The sequence below is a fragment of the Quercus lobata genome, chromosome 5, assembly GCF_001633185.2.
Source record: "Quercus lobata isolate SW786 chromosome 5, ValleyOak3.0 Primary Assembly, whole genome shotgun sequence".
Lineage (NCBI taxonomy): Eukaryota > Viridiplantae > Streptophyta > Magnoliopsida > Fagales > Fagaceae > Quercus > Quercus lobata.
In genome coordinates this window covers 81,018,362-81,034,429 of record NC_044908.1, presented here as the reverse complement: position 1 = coordinate 81,034,429, position 16,068 = coordinate 81,018,362, and the positions used below count along the sequence as shown (strand labels likewise).

Sequence of the window (16,068 nt, the reverse complement as noted above, 5' to 3'; positions counted from 1 at the left end):
ATCTATTCCGTTGTATTTTGTAATTCACATCGAAAGACAATTTGATAATTTATATTGAAATTAAAACTATTAAAAAATTTTATTTGGAGATGCATGATAGCATATGAATTTTATTTTAAGAAATATTTTCATCAAATATAAACCTTTATAAGGGATAGAGTTTATTATACATCAAAATTGATAATTTTGTATGTAATATATTCATTATTCATAAACTATCATGACTTACTCTAGTATTATATATACGTGTGTGGTTTTGATTAATGTCTCAATTTCATATTTCGACCTTTCAAACAAAAATTCTCAGTTCCGTCTTTGCTTACGACAATGCCAAAAAGGTTAATTGATTTTTTGTCGGAGTAGTGTTTGTGTTTTGCTCTTTCAACCGACTCTTGCAATTTGCAAAACCATTTCCATACCATGCACGTAAATGCTGACAGCTCCGTAAATTAATTCTTCAGTAGCCAAACAAATGATGAAAACAAAATTCAAAAGTTTCAGGCACAGCAAGATCAGATTTCATTGTCTTTTTGCTCTTCTGGCTTCTTGGTTTCCTTTATCAACAAGTGACAACTCAAAGAACGTATCTCTGACCGTTCCACGATAGTTAGCTAGCAGGGAGCTCAATCACGCGGTGGAACAAAATGCTGTCTCTCCTCTGGGCATGTGCGTTTTCTTCACATGATTGCGGCTTCACGGTGTTGTCTGTATCCATTTGTCTTTGGAGTTTGGAATGTGTTCTACACACGTCTCTAAAAATATACCACTTGCACAATTCCTAGCTAGCTAGCTAGCTAGGCAGTAGCACATTATAATCGTGGCCATATAGACACCAATTCTTACTTCCTAATCAATGACTCTTGCCGCATTTTTGCACATGGGAGAGAAGTAACTATAAAAGTTGAAACCCAAAATTAAACTTGCTGACCCAGAAACGTCTATTAATGCTGCAAGTTGAATATTTGTGCATTACAATGAGCAAATCATTGCCAAAGAATAAAGTTTTTTTTCAAAGAGTAGATATACTCAAAAGAGTAGTGTTTATTGTGCACAAACTGTGAAAGCTTGCTTATTGCTTTTACAAATCACATCATTCGAAAGCTAAAACTTAAGTATAGTTCTTTAAGTATAATATATTTCTCAATTAAATTCAAATAAATAATTGCATTAAATTTAAATTTATTAATTAGAAAGGATAACGTTATTTTGTCATTCACTGATCAATGCAATCATATGTTTGAATTTAGTTAGGAACCTAATGTAAAACACGTATAAGGAATTGTTACTAAGTTTTATACTCGAGTCTAATTTGGTGTAAAAAATTGGATTGGAAATTGATTAATAAATAATTTTTCATTTGAAAAAGATAATAAGAGACTTAAGTTAAACCCTCTCACAGGGGTATTTAGGTGATAGTCTCATTAGTCTGAGGCATTTTAAATCCGAAAGTCACCGATTTAATCCATTCCACCATCAGTTCATTGGGTTTTTTAGGTGTCTAATGGACATGAGTGGAATAATGTAAGTAACGGCTGAGACACCTTTGATATGTATAAATAAAGTCTTAACCAAATTAAGATTACTGCATATAAGCGGCAACATTGTTACTCATCAACAATTGCTAATAATACTCTTTCAAACTGAGGCACTGAATTTTTTTTTTTTTTTTTTTGGGGGGTGGGGGTGGTGGGGGTGGGCGAATAAGATAGCATATTATATATTAACAGGTCATAACAATTGATTTCTATAGGGAAACAAACAATAAGAATGAAGATAAATGCATGTTCGGGGACATTTTTCGCAAACACTGCTGGCCACTCAAATAAGATATAACTTATTTTAGGTGACAGGAACCAGCAACCTACTTAAAATTTAAAAATACACACCTCTGCTACGCTCCATGAAATTATGGCCTCTCAATCTCAATCTCAATCTCAATCATTTATGAATTATGAGTATATAGTCAACCCTAACATGAGAGATCCAAGAAAAACCACAATTCTTCGATGTCAATAAATACCAGATTTGCCTAGTGACCATCTTCTATCTCTGTACTTAATATGATTCGAAGGCCCATAACTTTACTGAATCTCTATGTCAAAGCCTCACCCACTCTAGCATGTAATCCATACGTCATTTATACATCAAAAGACTTTGTTGATTTGTATACAAAAATTTATTGGGCGCCAAACCCTTATAGGATTAAGTCGACATTACTTGTTCTCTTTTATGAATGGAATAAATCCACTCCCTTCTTTCGTAAGTTATAACTATCCAATTATCAACCAAAAGAAGTTTTATTAGAGCAACGCGAGGAAGCAATTATTTGATACTCTCTAGATTTATTGATGTTGTATTACACACTAATAAAAATAAGTCATTTAATACAAAAATAAGATATAAACTCAAAAGTCATCGAAAAAAAATGAAATTCGTACAACGTTAAATACAATTTTTTTCATAACTGGTTAAAATGACAAATTATAATTAGAGTAACGTCACCTTTACATGGGTTTACCATAGATATTGGTCTGTCAAATTTATTATGCATCGATCAATCATAACAAGTTGCGTCAACTATAGTTAAAAAATTTATGTCAATCCATAGGCTTATTGGTTGTATTATCATGTAAAAAAGGACATATTTGAGAGCTTGACGTGTTGGACAATGCAGACAATTTTGTGATATAAGGATACGGCTAGTCTTTGACTCCCATGCCGACCATAAACAATGAGAGGGACCTTTCCTGTCTCTCTCTTTCCTTCTACCGCCCAAAGAAAAAACTCTTCAACGTTTTGAATAAGTAAACTCGTAAAAGTTGGTTTATGTCTTAGCCTGAGTTTCACTTTTCTTTGTTATCAACTTTCTTGCTATTTTCTTTTGTTTCTTTCGCTAATTATGTTATTTTGGAACGATAATGCACCTTTCTATAAGGAAAATGTGCACAATAAGAGAAATTGGGATATGGGGCTTGTGACAAATTTCTTTTGTGGGGTGACAGCCATGTTGACTAAGAATTGTTTTTTTTTTCAGGCTTCCACTGATTAGGAAATGAATTTCCAAGTAAGAAAGCTCATCAGCTTGTAGCTTTTTTAGTGTTTTGTTGCAGCTGTAGAAGCAAAAATGTGTTGCCATTGGTTTTGAAACTGTGTGGGTAAAAGTAGGCAAGTTGTACACCAAAATGGTAACCTTTAACTGAGGTATTCCAAGATTTGGTTAGACTGTAAACCTTATAAGGATCTTTTTTCTTTTTCTTTTTTTTTCTTATTTTGATAGAGAGGATCCATTTGTTTAATTGATGGTAGGTTAATTAATAATCTGAATGACTTCAAACAACATTTATTTAATAGTGAAAACGACCTCAATGAGTTGAGCTTTGATTGTAATTGACTTTTGAAAGGTTTTTGAAAGATTGTGCCATGACATATGAATGACATTTTGATTTCGAAGGGTTGGTGATTAATTAGTGGTAAATAATCACTCCCTTGTGGTTTGATAAGAGCTCAAGATCTTTAGTTGTTAATGTGGTTCCCTCGAGGTAGTTATTACTAGATAATATTGGGATTTTGAGAGAGTAAAGATCAGGTTGCATAAGTAGCATGGTAAACATTAATTTCTCATTCAAAATAAATGGTGATGTGTTGTTAATAAATCATTTTAGAAAAGTTTTGACACCATTTTTATAAAAAATTTAAAAAGTTATTATCTTCAATGAGTTAGTCATTATCTTCAACCGGTTAAGTTCAATTAATTATCTTTAAACAATTCCCGCTTTTTGACAATAATCAAAAGTTTAAAATTTCAATATCATACCCATTACAATTTCGTCTCAACTCATCAATCCACTATAGTTGCATGATTATGATGCCCACTATGCAATATCTCTTTGAATATGAAGGCCTTGTCTCCAATCAATGTATAAATCTTTTTCGCAGAACATTATTACAAAAGCTAATGTACACCTGTATTATGACTAAAGAAACATTGTGGCTAACACTTTGTTTGTTTAATACGATATGGTAGAAAGTAATGTGCAACGTAGAGATTATGGTCGGATTTGAATTCTTAAATCCACAGTACAATTTTCAATTATATATGTAGTTAGGAAAGATTGTGCTCTAAGCTTGACATAATTTATTTTGTCACTATAAGGATAAGAAATGTTAAGGTGACAAAATTTTCACAACATTTCTTTTGAAGTCCACACTTGTTAAGTTGATAAGTTTTAATTGAAAGAGTAACATGACTTTGATGAATTCCAATTTTGAATTTCAATAAGGTAGTAAGGTGACATCTTCTGATCATGAGCATGTGCCTTTTGACAAGAGCCTAAATCTACCATTGAATTCATTTCTATTATTTACCAATCATAATTGGCCAAATTAATAATTGTGAATGAAAAAACATTGTATCATTATATTTATTTTTTATCTTATAAGACTGTTTTATGTAGCAAGTCACACAAAGATTGTGGGCCCACATACCTTTGGGACTATGGTCTTTGGAGCGGATACCACCTCCACTCAATGGCCCTAAAAGTGGGTACAAAAAGTTTCATAACCTCTCTTCATGAGGCAAAAAATTTGACCTCTCAATAAGTTCGACTTTGACAAACTCATGATCACTTAGTAAAACCCATGACCATGAGTGCCTGCTTTCACATTGCGAGTACACCATTGTGAATTGTGATCATTCTAGGTATACCATATTAAGACATTCAAAAGCACCTAGAACTTTAAATTTAACCTATGACATAATATAAGTATGGACTAATTATAGCTTATAACTCCTACTTGAAGAGAACTGAAGTCATCAAAGTACTGCTGCTAGATTTTTATCCTTTTGGCATTTTCTAAAAGCTTTTAGTGGGTTTGGGTATACAACATGAGGTTCACATGGGATTTTTCATTTCTTTTCATCTCCAAGTGTCTTTTGATGAGAAGCTAAGATTAAGAAATACATTTTGAATTAGTGTTGGTACTTTGTGGACAAGGTCTTATCATCATATGTTAGAAAATCAAGTTGAAAAACCACTACTTTTTTTAATGTCTTTCTTCAAACAATGTTCTGTCTCTGACTTGTGCAATGCAATCCATTGGGTCTGTCAACGATAATACCATCAAATTTTTCCGCGGGCGGCAAAAGTTGGGTATTTGAACTTCTTATCTTGTTGTAATCACAGTGCCACATAAGTCTAATTCAGTCAAAATAAAATTAGGATTTAATAATCATATAAATTGACTGTTAAACTTATTGTTTATACTATAGTTTGCCTGAAAATTTCAGCAAGGCACACCTGTCAATTCATTAGCATCAATCCCTATCTGTGGATAAAAACATCTGTGGTTCTCAGTGTATAAGTCTTCAAAATCTTTATCTGGAAAATGACCTCTGCTGTGGATTATAAGTTAAGTGTCTCACAGCTAAATACTATGAACAATTGGTCAAAAGATACTATGAACAAGGCAAACATTTGAATAAATAGATGAGGTAAGCAAGTTTAAATCCAATATTATCTTAGCATGATTACAGATTTTTTTCACAACTTGTTTAGTTTAGAGCTTTAAACAAATTGAGCCAAGCTGAGTATTAAAAATGCATAATAGTTTGATTAATTTTATTTAGAACATGAACTAAGCTCAAGTTTATCATCAAACTTTTTTTTTTGGTCGAACATGCTCAAATTTATTCACAAACTACTTAATTAACTTTTTTTTTTTTACTAAATTAAGTAAAACCATGACTACAATTTTGTATCACTTTCACAAATCTATGCTAATAATTAAAATTATATTATTTGAATTAATAATTGATAGAATAATTTTCATTTATAAAGTTATAATTATTAGATTAACCAAACTTTTGTGTGTGTGTGTGTATATATATAATTTTTATTATGAAATGGACTATTTACATTATCAATACATGACAAATAATATTTTGATATCTTACAAATTGATGTACAAACATATACAATCCAATCTCTAATCTATATTAATATATTATGTACCAAAGGTGGTGGTGATTTTGGGGGTGGGTGGAATATAATGATTATACGGGAAGTGTGCACTAATTTTGGAAGAGGAAAGAGGCGAGGTGGAGTTAGAGTGAGTGAGTGATCAAAAATTTTTTAGTTCTAAGTTATACTTTGAATTTGGATAAAGCACGACAAAGATTGATAATTACGTTGAGATTAAGAAGAGGGCTTTGAAGACAAAATAATAATAACAATACTAATTTATATAATATCTTTTTTTTTCTTTTTTTGAGAATCAATGTAGTACCTTTTATTCAAAGAAAAACCATCAAAGTTTACTCGAAACAAAAGAAAGAAACTGTGGTGGAGCATCCTCCATCCACGCACTATAATCTGAAACATTTAAAGTAAAAAAAGCTAAAACATAAGCAATCATATTACCCTCTCTCTTAACATGAAAGTAGTGTAATTTACTAAAACATCTAGCCAAAACAACTTCAAACCCTGATTTTCGATCCCAACTGAATAGTGCATCATCAAAATTGACCTTAACCGTGTCCAAGATAGGGGCTCTCTAATGAACTTAGATCGGTGTGGACTGTGGTTGGGAAGTTTGCTACACCGCTTGGAATTCCGTTAGGAGTTTTTTGGCCATGTTTGCGACCTGATTTGGATTGCACCAAGGTTGGTAAGTTCTGACTCGAATCCGATATGTCCATATTGACCAAACCGTGACAGAGAATCACTTTGTATTCTGTTTTGTTCTGATCATCCACGATAGCACCTCTTTGAAGTCCATGGATGCTGCTTCTGTAACGGTCCCACCCCAACTGTGTAGATATTATCCACTTTGGGGCCCATACCCCTCATGGTTTTGTTCTTCCCCAGGTTGCTCTGAGAAAAAGGCCTCTACACATTAAAGGGAGATTATTCCTTATAAACATATTCACATGTGCTTCCCTAGGCAATGTAGGATTTCATGAAATATAAGACCCCCCTTTTTGGGTCACTACAATCTACCCCCCTTATGAGCACACGCGTTCTCGTGTGTGGGGCCCACACTTCCGGTTAGGGCATGACTCTGATACCATCTGTAACAGCCCCACCCCAACTGTGTAGATATTGTCTACTTTAGGGCCCATACCCCTCACGGTTTTGTTCTTCCCCAAGTTGCTCTAGGGAAAAGGCCTCTACACATTAAAGGGAGATCATTCCTTATAAACACATTCACATGTGCTTTCCTAGGCGATGTGGGATTCCATGAAATGCAAAACCCCCCTTTTTGGGTCACTATAGCTTCCACAATAGAACAATGAGGAGAGAGACTACACGTGGAAGCATTTATTTTTCCCGCCACTTCATGAGAGAATTTATGAATTTTCTCACATTCCCCTTCGCTGCTAGTTGTGCTTGTATGCCCTGCCTCCTTAGTACCCATTGTATCAAACTTCCTTATTTCCTTTTTAATAACTAAGAGTTGTGAAAGGAATAAATCACCTTGGCATTTATTTTTGGAACGTGATTGAGGGAATAAATGATCGTGGCAATTATTTTCGGAAATTGATTGAGAGAATAACGGATTTGGTTTCTCTTGGTTTAGCACGTTTCCTGCCTCAGATTCCCTTTCTTTATCAGTTACAGATTTTGAATTTGTAACAGACTTGGAATTAATGTCATCCGTTGAATTTTCGATTTCCATAATTGCTTCTCCTTCTCTAGTCCGAACAACCACTGTGCCTGAAAATTCACCTTCCTATCGCTAAACTGGCGGAGGTCTTATAGGATGCCTGAAAATTCTCCTTCCTATTGTTTCACAAATACTTTCTGCCACAGCCCTATTCATTAATCTGTAGGGGACATCATGTACCCTATGGTTGCCACAATGCTTAATTTTGAGACCATTTGTAGAGCGCCAGATTTGTTTGTAGAGCGCCATCTTGAGGAATCTGCTTGTGAGAAATTTTGCTGCTAAGATGAGTTCGCTAGGCCAAGCACACCGGTTTGTCTAGCACTCTATTCGTGAAGACTTTTCTCCCCCCCTGAACCTGTACCTTATTCTCTCAAACTGGACTGCTTTATCGTTTGATTAGAGGTCAAATCCTCTAGATGATTCAAAAAAAACTAAGAGAAAAAAACTGAAAGAGGATACTGCAAAAAGAAACACTGAAGTGTTTCCCCACCCCACAAAGAAAAACCCAACAAACCTTAAAATAACTTTGTTATTTTAAGGAATACAAACTCACCTTCTAAGAGAAGGGACAACTATTCTACTGTTCTAGGAGAAGCACGAAGCTTTCTTAGAAACAGAGATACAAATCGACATTGTAAAGATTAAAACGTAGAATTGGAGATTTCCTTTTACGTTTGTTTGTTATATAATATCTAAAAGTTGAAATGTAGCATTTAATATTGTTATACTCTTATTAAATCACATTATCAATCGCATCACTTTTTTTTATTATTAATATATTTCTCTAATTTTTTGATAATATTAAATATATTGAACCATCCAAGATATTATTAGAAAAAAAAAATGTTCAAGATCCATTTGTAAAATTAATCAGTTAATATATTTAATATTTACAAAAATAAAAATTAGAAGAACAAATCAATAAAAAAAAAAAATGGTGGTTTGGTCCATTTCAATCCAACTCAGTCTATTTCGATCCATTTTGGTCTACTTTAGTCCATTTCGGTCAACTTTAGTTTATTCGGTCTACTTCGGTCCATTTCCATTAAATTCGGTCCACTTCAGTCTATTCAGTCCGCTTTGGTCCATTTTCATCCAATTCAATCAACTTCAGTCTATTCAGTCTGCTTTGGTCTGTTTCTTATTAATGCATTAATCCTCTACTTTGAACATGACCAAACCATTTTAAATGACTCCGCCTTGTCATTTCATCAGAGGGGGAAAAAAAATTGCAAACGTCAAATGAGGCTAACTCCAAAATCAACCTTAAGTTACAAGGATACTAGAAGTAGAGCAACATATCATAGGTTGCCCACAAGGACATGGTAAATCCGTTTCTGCACAGACTACCTCTCAACTACACCTTTTTTTGGATAATGGTTAGAAATTTTGCTGCCCCTGCAGCTCGACCCAGCCCTCTCAGCTACACTTATTAGAGTTGACCTAATACTTAGGCTGAACTAGATCAATTTCACTGACCATCATTCTTGACATGCTACAGAAGCCAGCATTTTTGTTCAATGGGGTACTACATTGAGAAAACTTCCATCTTTTGAACAAGTCTTAGTGAAATCACTTATCCAACTTAATTTATCCACTAAGCAACATGTAGGAATTGTTTTGTAGGATTTACAGTGCTGCTTGCCTTTCAAAAAAGCAAGACACGGAGAGCATCACTGATTTATTACTCACAAGTAAAATCAAAGCACATACATATCCATGGCTCCAAACATGATATTGTAGGCTTGTAGCTAATCCGAAAAAGAGCATGATATTGTACTAATGCCTAATGCAGCACACAGATTTATTTTATTAAAAAAGAAGTGGAATAGGCAAAATGAATGAAACATAAACACCAAAATCAAACTATAGCTTGAGACATAAGGAGCCCTTTCACAGGACACGGCAGCATCCGCTTCCCTATCTTCACTAAATGATATTCATCATAGTAAACCTTTGCCATCAACAAGCCTTAGCATCTAAGACTAACGTTGATAATAAATGGCACCAAAATGTGACATTCACAATTAAGACTAACATTGTTGAATGGCGATCCTTCTATAGCCATAAAAGTTCTTCACTCACATAATCAAAACATTTGTATAAATGAGATCAATCCTAGTCCGCTAATTAACATGTACTGAATTCAATGGAAATTCCAGTGATCACAAAAGATTCAAAAATTACAAAGTTCTACATCTTTATGGAGGTCTTAGTAAAATGCATAACCAAAACTATCAGCATAACAGAGCTACAAAAATCATTCCAGGTACTTTATGAAGTCAAAATTTCAAACGCTATGATCTTCCCTCATTTCTTCTTCTCAGATGCTCCACCAGTCCTGCACATGGCAAAAATCCAATACAATGCATCAAGACACAAATTACATATAGAAATCTATAATCTCACCTATGTCAATCTGGTGACAAAAGTATCAGTTTCTAGTCAAAATCAAGTATCTTCAATTACTTAAAAGAGTGCAAATGTAAATTGACTACTGTCCCAATCATGGCAGAAGCAGCAATCACCATGGAAACAGACTATTTAAATCTCAAATAGCAAAGCAATGGTACCATAACAGTATCGGATCAATTTTGTAAAAAAATCAGCGTTATTAAAACCATCATGCGCACTTTAGCATAGACCTCCTAATGCCAAGGAGCAAAGCAAAGTGTGCCCCTGATTGAAGTAAAGCACACATTTTTCAAAAATAATTTGTAAGAACCTACAATATAAAAAAAGGTTAATAGACTCAGAAAATAAAAATATACTTTGCCTATTAACTCAATTGGTTGGTGCAATTGCACGAGGTTTTAAGTTCAAATTTAACATAAGTTATTTCAATTTCTTAACAGTTTGAAAACAATTGTCAATGGACAATATGATAATAATCTAATGTGATTCTTAACAATTGTAAACATTTAAACATAACATTTTATGTAATTCTATTTTATAAAAATACATAACTGTGATAACAATGATTAAATGAAGTATCTGGTTTCAATCAAAATCTATCCAAAAGACAAAGACAAAGAAATAATAGAAGATTATCCCTATCTGCATAGTACAACACCTTAAGAATAGTGTTTGTATATAAAGGAATACTCCATGTCATTTCCTTCAAGACCAAGTGATCAATTTTAGTAATTGACTTTCTTTTTAGCAAAAAAAATGAAAGATGCATGCCTAGGCACACTTAACATATCAATTCAACTATTGATTAATTCAACTATTGATTTATTGTATTTGCACATATCTTCCTAATATCTATATATTGAAGAGTGCAATTCATATGAGAACAGAAATGACCAACACTCAAATGCAACCACACTTAACATATTACAAAGCAAGCCAGAACAAACATAACCAGAAAAAGGTAAGAGAGGGGCAGAATGAACAGTTCACCTCATCTTGAGGAGAACATTGGACACTCCTGTCTCTTCTCCTTTGCCTTCTTGTGGGTGGGAAACTCTCTCTTCTACTTTGCCCTAAGAAGGAGGATCCATTGCAGCTTCCTTTTTCTTTAGGAGCCAGTAAGATTATTATCCAGTGTAAATTAAGAATAATATTTACACTTTTTTTGATAGTTTAATGATATTTTCATTGCCTTTCAAAAAAAAAAAAAAAAATTGACAATAAATGCCTCAACTCGAAGCTAACATTCCAGTGAAAAGTGACAACCAACAGTGGCAAATTAGATAAGCCAATCAATCATGGAGCCAAAAAAAAAGAAGTTAATCTTTCTTTCATTTCAAGCACTAACTATGTCCATTCTTTGGCAAGCTATTTTTAAACACATCAAATAAGCATGCCCATATCTATAAACTAAAATTTGTAGCAGATATTAAACATGTTACTGAAAAAAGTAATCAAACCTTCCATGTTCAAAACATGTCAAAAATGTGTAAATTATAATGAACTACAATACCAAATTATAATGAACTACATGCCCATCCTCTTTGTCATTATTTCCCTTCTTCCTTTTCATCCTAAGGTCTGGTCCTTTCTGCTGTCATTTTATAGGTTGGTTAAGTTCCCTTTGCAAGGAAGGGAAAGCATCACTGAAGGAAGTTAAAGGCTGAGGTCAAGCTACCGGCACAAGGAGCTAACATGAACTAAGAGAAAATATGATTTCAAAGAGGAATTGCTTGTACTCACAAAACAATTTGCAGCTGATTCATGGTATTAACGCAAAATTACAAATGCTACCAAGAAAATTTTTTGATCTTTAGCAACATAATTTGCAGAAGAAAAAACTAAAAAATTTAAGAAGATAAATTCAATCCAATCAAGTTGAAACAGCACTGCAAGTCTCCAATTAGTTCTGGAACATTCATCTTGCTAAAAAGGTAGAAAGAGGTTTGGGGTCAGACGAAAGAGCTCACGAATTAATCTAATATTAAAATTCTAAGAATAGTTTATTTACACAACTTCACTTGGAATTTGTCCCATGTCATGAAACATGACTCATGAGTTAGTGATGTGGTGAGGAAAACTTAGGTGGTGTAGAAGGGTTTAAGAAAAGATTCCAACAACAAACAAGATCAAAGCAAAGTAAAAAATAATAACATTGAAGTTGGAACAATCAAATATCATTTGCTAGGCTCAAAGAGCTCAAGAAATATCCAAATCTAAACTTTCATAAAATAGATAAGAAAAAAGCTGCCTACAATGTCTCACAAGAGGCTTTAGTAACCCTAGAATCCTAGCTCTTGATCTTACATATACCTATTAAATCTTAACCATTCAACTTCATTAAAAGTCATATACCGTCACATAACCTTTAAGAATATTAAATACACAGCAATAAATATAACATAGTATAGAGAAACTCCCTTCTATGTTCATGAATTCAGAAACTCCACTAGTTGAGATAAGGCATTGCTTAGCTAGCTCAGATACCCCACACAGTAGATAAAACAAAGGAAACTGTATTTCATGAAATCAAAGATGAAATAGAAGTAAGCTTTTACATAGAAGACCACATATTACAAATTCACTCCTATACCGAAAACCACATACAAAAATCAGCAAACTTGGCAGCCGATTATGCAGGCAATAACAAATGTCAATCCAGGAAGGAAGCATCCATTTGAGCATCCTCACTCTTTTAAGGCCAGGGAAGATTATTAACTGGAAAAGTCTCAATTCTTAGCTAACATTCCAATGATAACCAACACTTTCAATTTTTTTATTTCCAATTTTGACTAGGTAAATAGGGAGGAGTGGACAGGTGGGGTTTGAACGCCAAACAACCAACACTGGCAAATTAGGTTAGCCAATCAATGTAAGAACCACAAAAATCCAATTTATTTTTCATTTCAAATACTAACTGATTGCATCCTTACACAAGCTAATTTCAAACCATATAAGAACACATAACTGCAGCTTCAACTAGACTACAGACTAAAATTTGATTTCATAGCAGATACCACAAACATTATATCAGAAAGAATTAGCATACCTTTCAAGTTAGGGGAAAAAGTCAACAAATATTTAAATAGTGACGAATTGACATAATCAAATTAGATAGAGAAAAAAGCCTCAAAGCTAAACAGTGAAAATTAGTTCCAGGAATGCATCAAAAAGTTACAAAACTATGAAGACTCATTACAGATGAAATGGGAAACAGATAGGCAGGCATACATTCATTCCTTCCACCTATTCTTCATCTGCATCTTTATTCTTCTTCTTCTTCTTTTTCTTCTTCTCAGTTGAAGTAGCCTCACCATCACCTGCACCATCCTCAGCCTCTTTGTCCTTCTTCTTCTTTTTCTTCTTCTCAGACTTCTCTGCTTCGGGAGAACCAGCATCAACCTTAACTTTGTGCTCCTTTTTCTTCTCCTTCTCAGCCTTCTCATCACCATCCTCTGTATCCTTCTTTTTCTTTTTCTTCTTCTCTTTCTTTTCAACTTCAACCTCCACATCTTTTTCCTGGACTTTCTTTACCTTCTCAACTTCTTGGACCTCGGCAACTTTAGCTTTCTTGGAAGAAACAGGAACAGGGCTATCAGTGCTTTCATCCTCAAACTTCCGCTTACTCTTCTCTTTCTTTTCTTTCTCCACTACAGCTGGTTCAGTAGCAGCAGCAAGGCTCGCAACCACTGAATCCCCACCAGTCGGTAAAACCAGATTCCTCACCCACTCTTGAGGTGTTTTCTCATTTGGCTTCCCATGCTTATCCAACTTCCCATCCGCGACCAATTTTTTCTTCATCAACGCCCTTGGCCCCAACCCCCACTTCCTCGGATAACTATCCCGATCCATCACCACCCTCTTAATCCTCGCCACCACACCATGATCACAAGTTGCCATCACTGCAGTGGTCATTTCCGCAATCCCCAATGCAATTGCTTCACCCTTAGTAGTCATAAGAACCACTTCTTCCCCAACCTCAACCTCATTCTCAAACCTCAACAACCCGGGAATCATTAACTTAGCACCGTAACATATAGCATTCACAGCCGAATCCTTCACAACTAACCTCTTATAACTCGTCAAAAGCACTTCCAACGGCATAATCGCCCTCCTCAAATAACTCTCATCCCTATAATTCTCATAAACCCATTGAGCATCCATCACATCATGCATCGTAACCATATTATCCTTCTCCCCTAAAATCCCAGACCTCACTCTCCTCAACTCCTGCATATGCCCTCCAACCCCAAGAATCAACCCCAAATGCACACACATTGTCCTAACATAAGTCCCAGCCTCACAAGAAATCCAAAAAACAACCAAATGCTTATCTGCATCATACTCAAGAAGCTTACTTTCATAAATAGTCCTAATCCTAAGCTGTCTCTTGACAGCAGAAATCAAAGGAGGCCTCTGAAACACGGCCCCTGTAAGCGTCTCAAGTGCTCGAGCCACCTTAGACTTATCATTCACAGAAGAATGCAATCTAGCAACACAAACATACTCTTTCCCGGCACCCTGTTGGGATTTAACAAGCCTAGTGGCTCTATCAATACAAACAATGAGATTGCCAGTGACTTTGGGATCAAGGGTACCACTATGACCAGTTTTTTCGACCTTAAGTATCCGTTTAATCCAAGCAACAACCTCATGGGAAGAAGGGTTAGCAGGTTTGTCAAGATTGATAATACCATACTTGATGTATTGATCAATAGGGCGCTTGAGAGGCGAGTAACCACACGGGAGGGGCGTGTAGTGTCCGGTTCGGACGTTGAGGCGATCATAATTCTTGAGAAGGATTGGCCATTGTGAGGTGTCAATGGAAGGAGTGAAGCTCTGTGGCTTGATCATGAAATCCTTCTCAGAAACATCAATTTGGGCAACTGATTCATCTTCGCCTTTGGACCGGTGCTTCTTCTTCTTCTTCTCCGAATGAGAAGCCATTACCACCTTCACAAAGCATTACAATAAAAACCCAAATGAAAACAAAAACAAATATAGGTGAAAAAAAAAAACACTATTAACGAAATGGGCATTTTTTTTTTTAACAAAAAGATTCATTCTTGAAAGGGTAATGATTACATTACACTAAAGTTTTTGTTTTTGGGTTTGTATAATGGTTTCTACAGCTTATGAACAACAAGGTTGTAATAGGAAGCAAATAATTTGAGTAAAATGAAGAGCACAATATACAATGACGTAGAAAGATTTAATTTTTAATTGAATAAAAAAAAGTAAATGAATTGTGGGCAGTTTTGATTTGATCATACCTTTGGCTGTGATTTTGAGTTTCAGCAGCTGCTGGTGTTGTGAGAGAGAAGCAGAGGTAACCAACTGGCTAGAGCAGAAAAACCCTAATGCTTGGGTTTTATGGCCTTTAAGGTTGTGCGGTTTTTTTTTTTTTTTTTTTAAATATTAAAACTACGTAGTTTTGGAAGCCTTCCTACGTTATTTATTTGGGCTGGGCTTTTTCTTTTTCTTTTTTGAGAAACAAAAACTAAAAACGCAAAAGGCTTGGGTTTTTTCGTGGCTGCAATTTTTATCCTTTGTGGGCCAAATTCTAGAATTTAATTTTTAATATATTGCGTGTGTTATTGGGTCCCTTAGTGTTTTTTTTTTTTTTTTTGGATACCATTCAAGAAAAATTACATGTCCATAATATTTTTATAACACTTTCACAATAAATTTTAAGTGATAAATTGTTATTAGTAGGAAAAAGGTAATTTAAGTTTTAAATTCAAATTAGAGCTAATAATAACTTATTACCTATGATTTATTATGAAAATATCGTGGACGTAACATTTCTCACATAAATTACATTAAAAAAAAATATTTAGACTCTATTTTTTAAATGAAAAATTTTATGAGAAGATAGTTTTTTGTAATTTTTTGTGTTTGGTAGTATCATAAAAAAATAGATTTGACTTACCTGTAGTACCTTTTTAATTGGACATGTCCTTTTATTTTAAATATACAATAGCA

The 16,068-nt window shown here is 34.2% G+C and overlaps 1 protein-coding gene across 1 annotated transcript; it reads right to left on the bottom strand.

Moving 5' to 3' along the window:
- Window positions 1-13,111: 13,111 nt before the first annotated feature.
- On the bottom strand, window positions 13,112-15,462 carry LOC115992169 (H/ACA ribonucleoprotein complex subunit 4-like). The gene is made up of 2 exons (XM_031116254.1): window positions 15,357-15,462; window positions 13,112-15,036 (listed from the first exon to the last, which is right to left on the bottom strand). Exon 2 carries the CDS (start codon window positions 15,028-15,030, stop codon window positions 13,330-13,332), a length of 1,701 nt encoding a protein of 566 aa, XP_030972114.1. The 5' UTR covers window positions 15,031-15,036; window positions 15,357-15,462; the 3' UTR covers window positions 13,112-13,329.
- Between the last annotated feature and the right edge of the window lie 606 nt (window positions 15,463-16,068).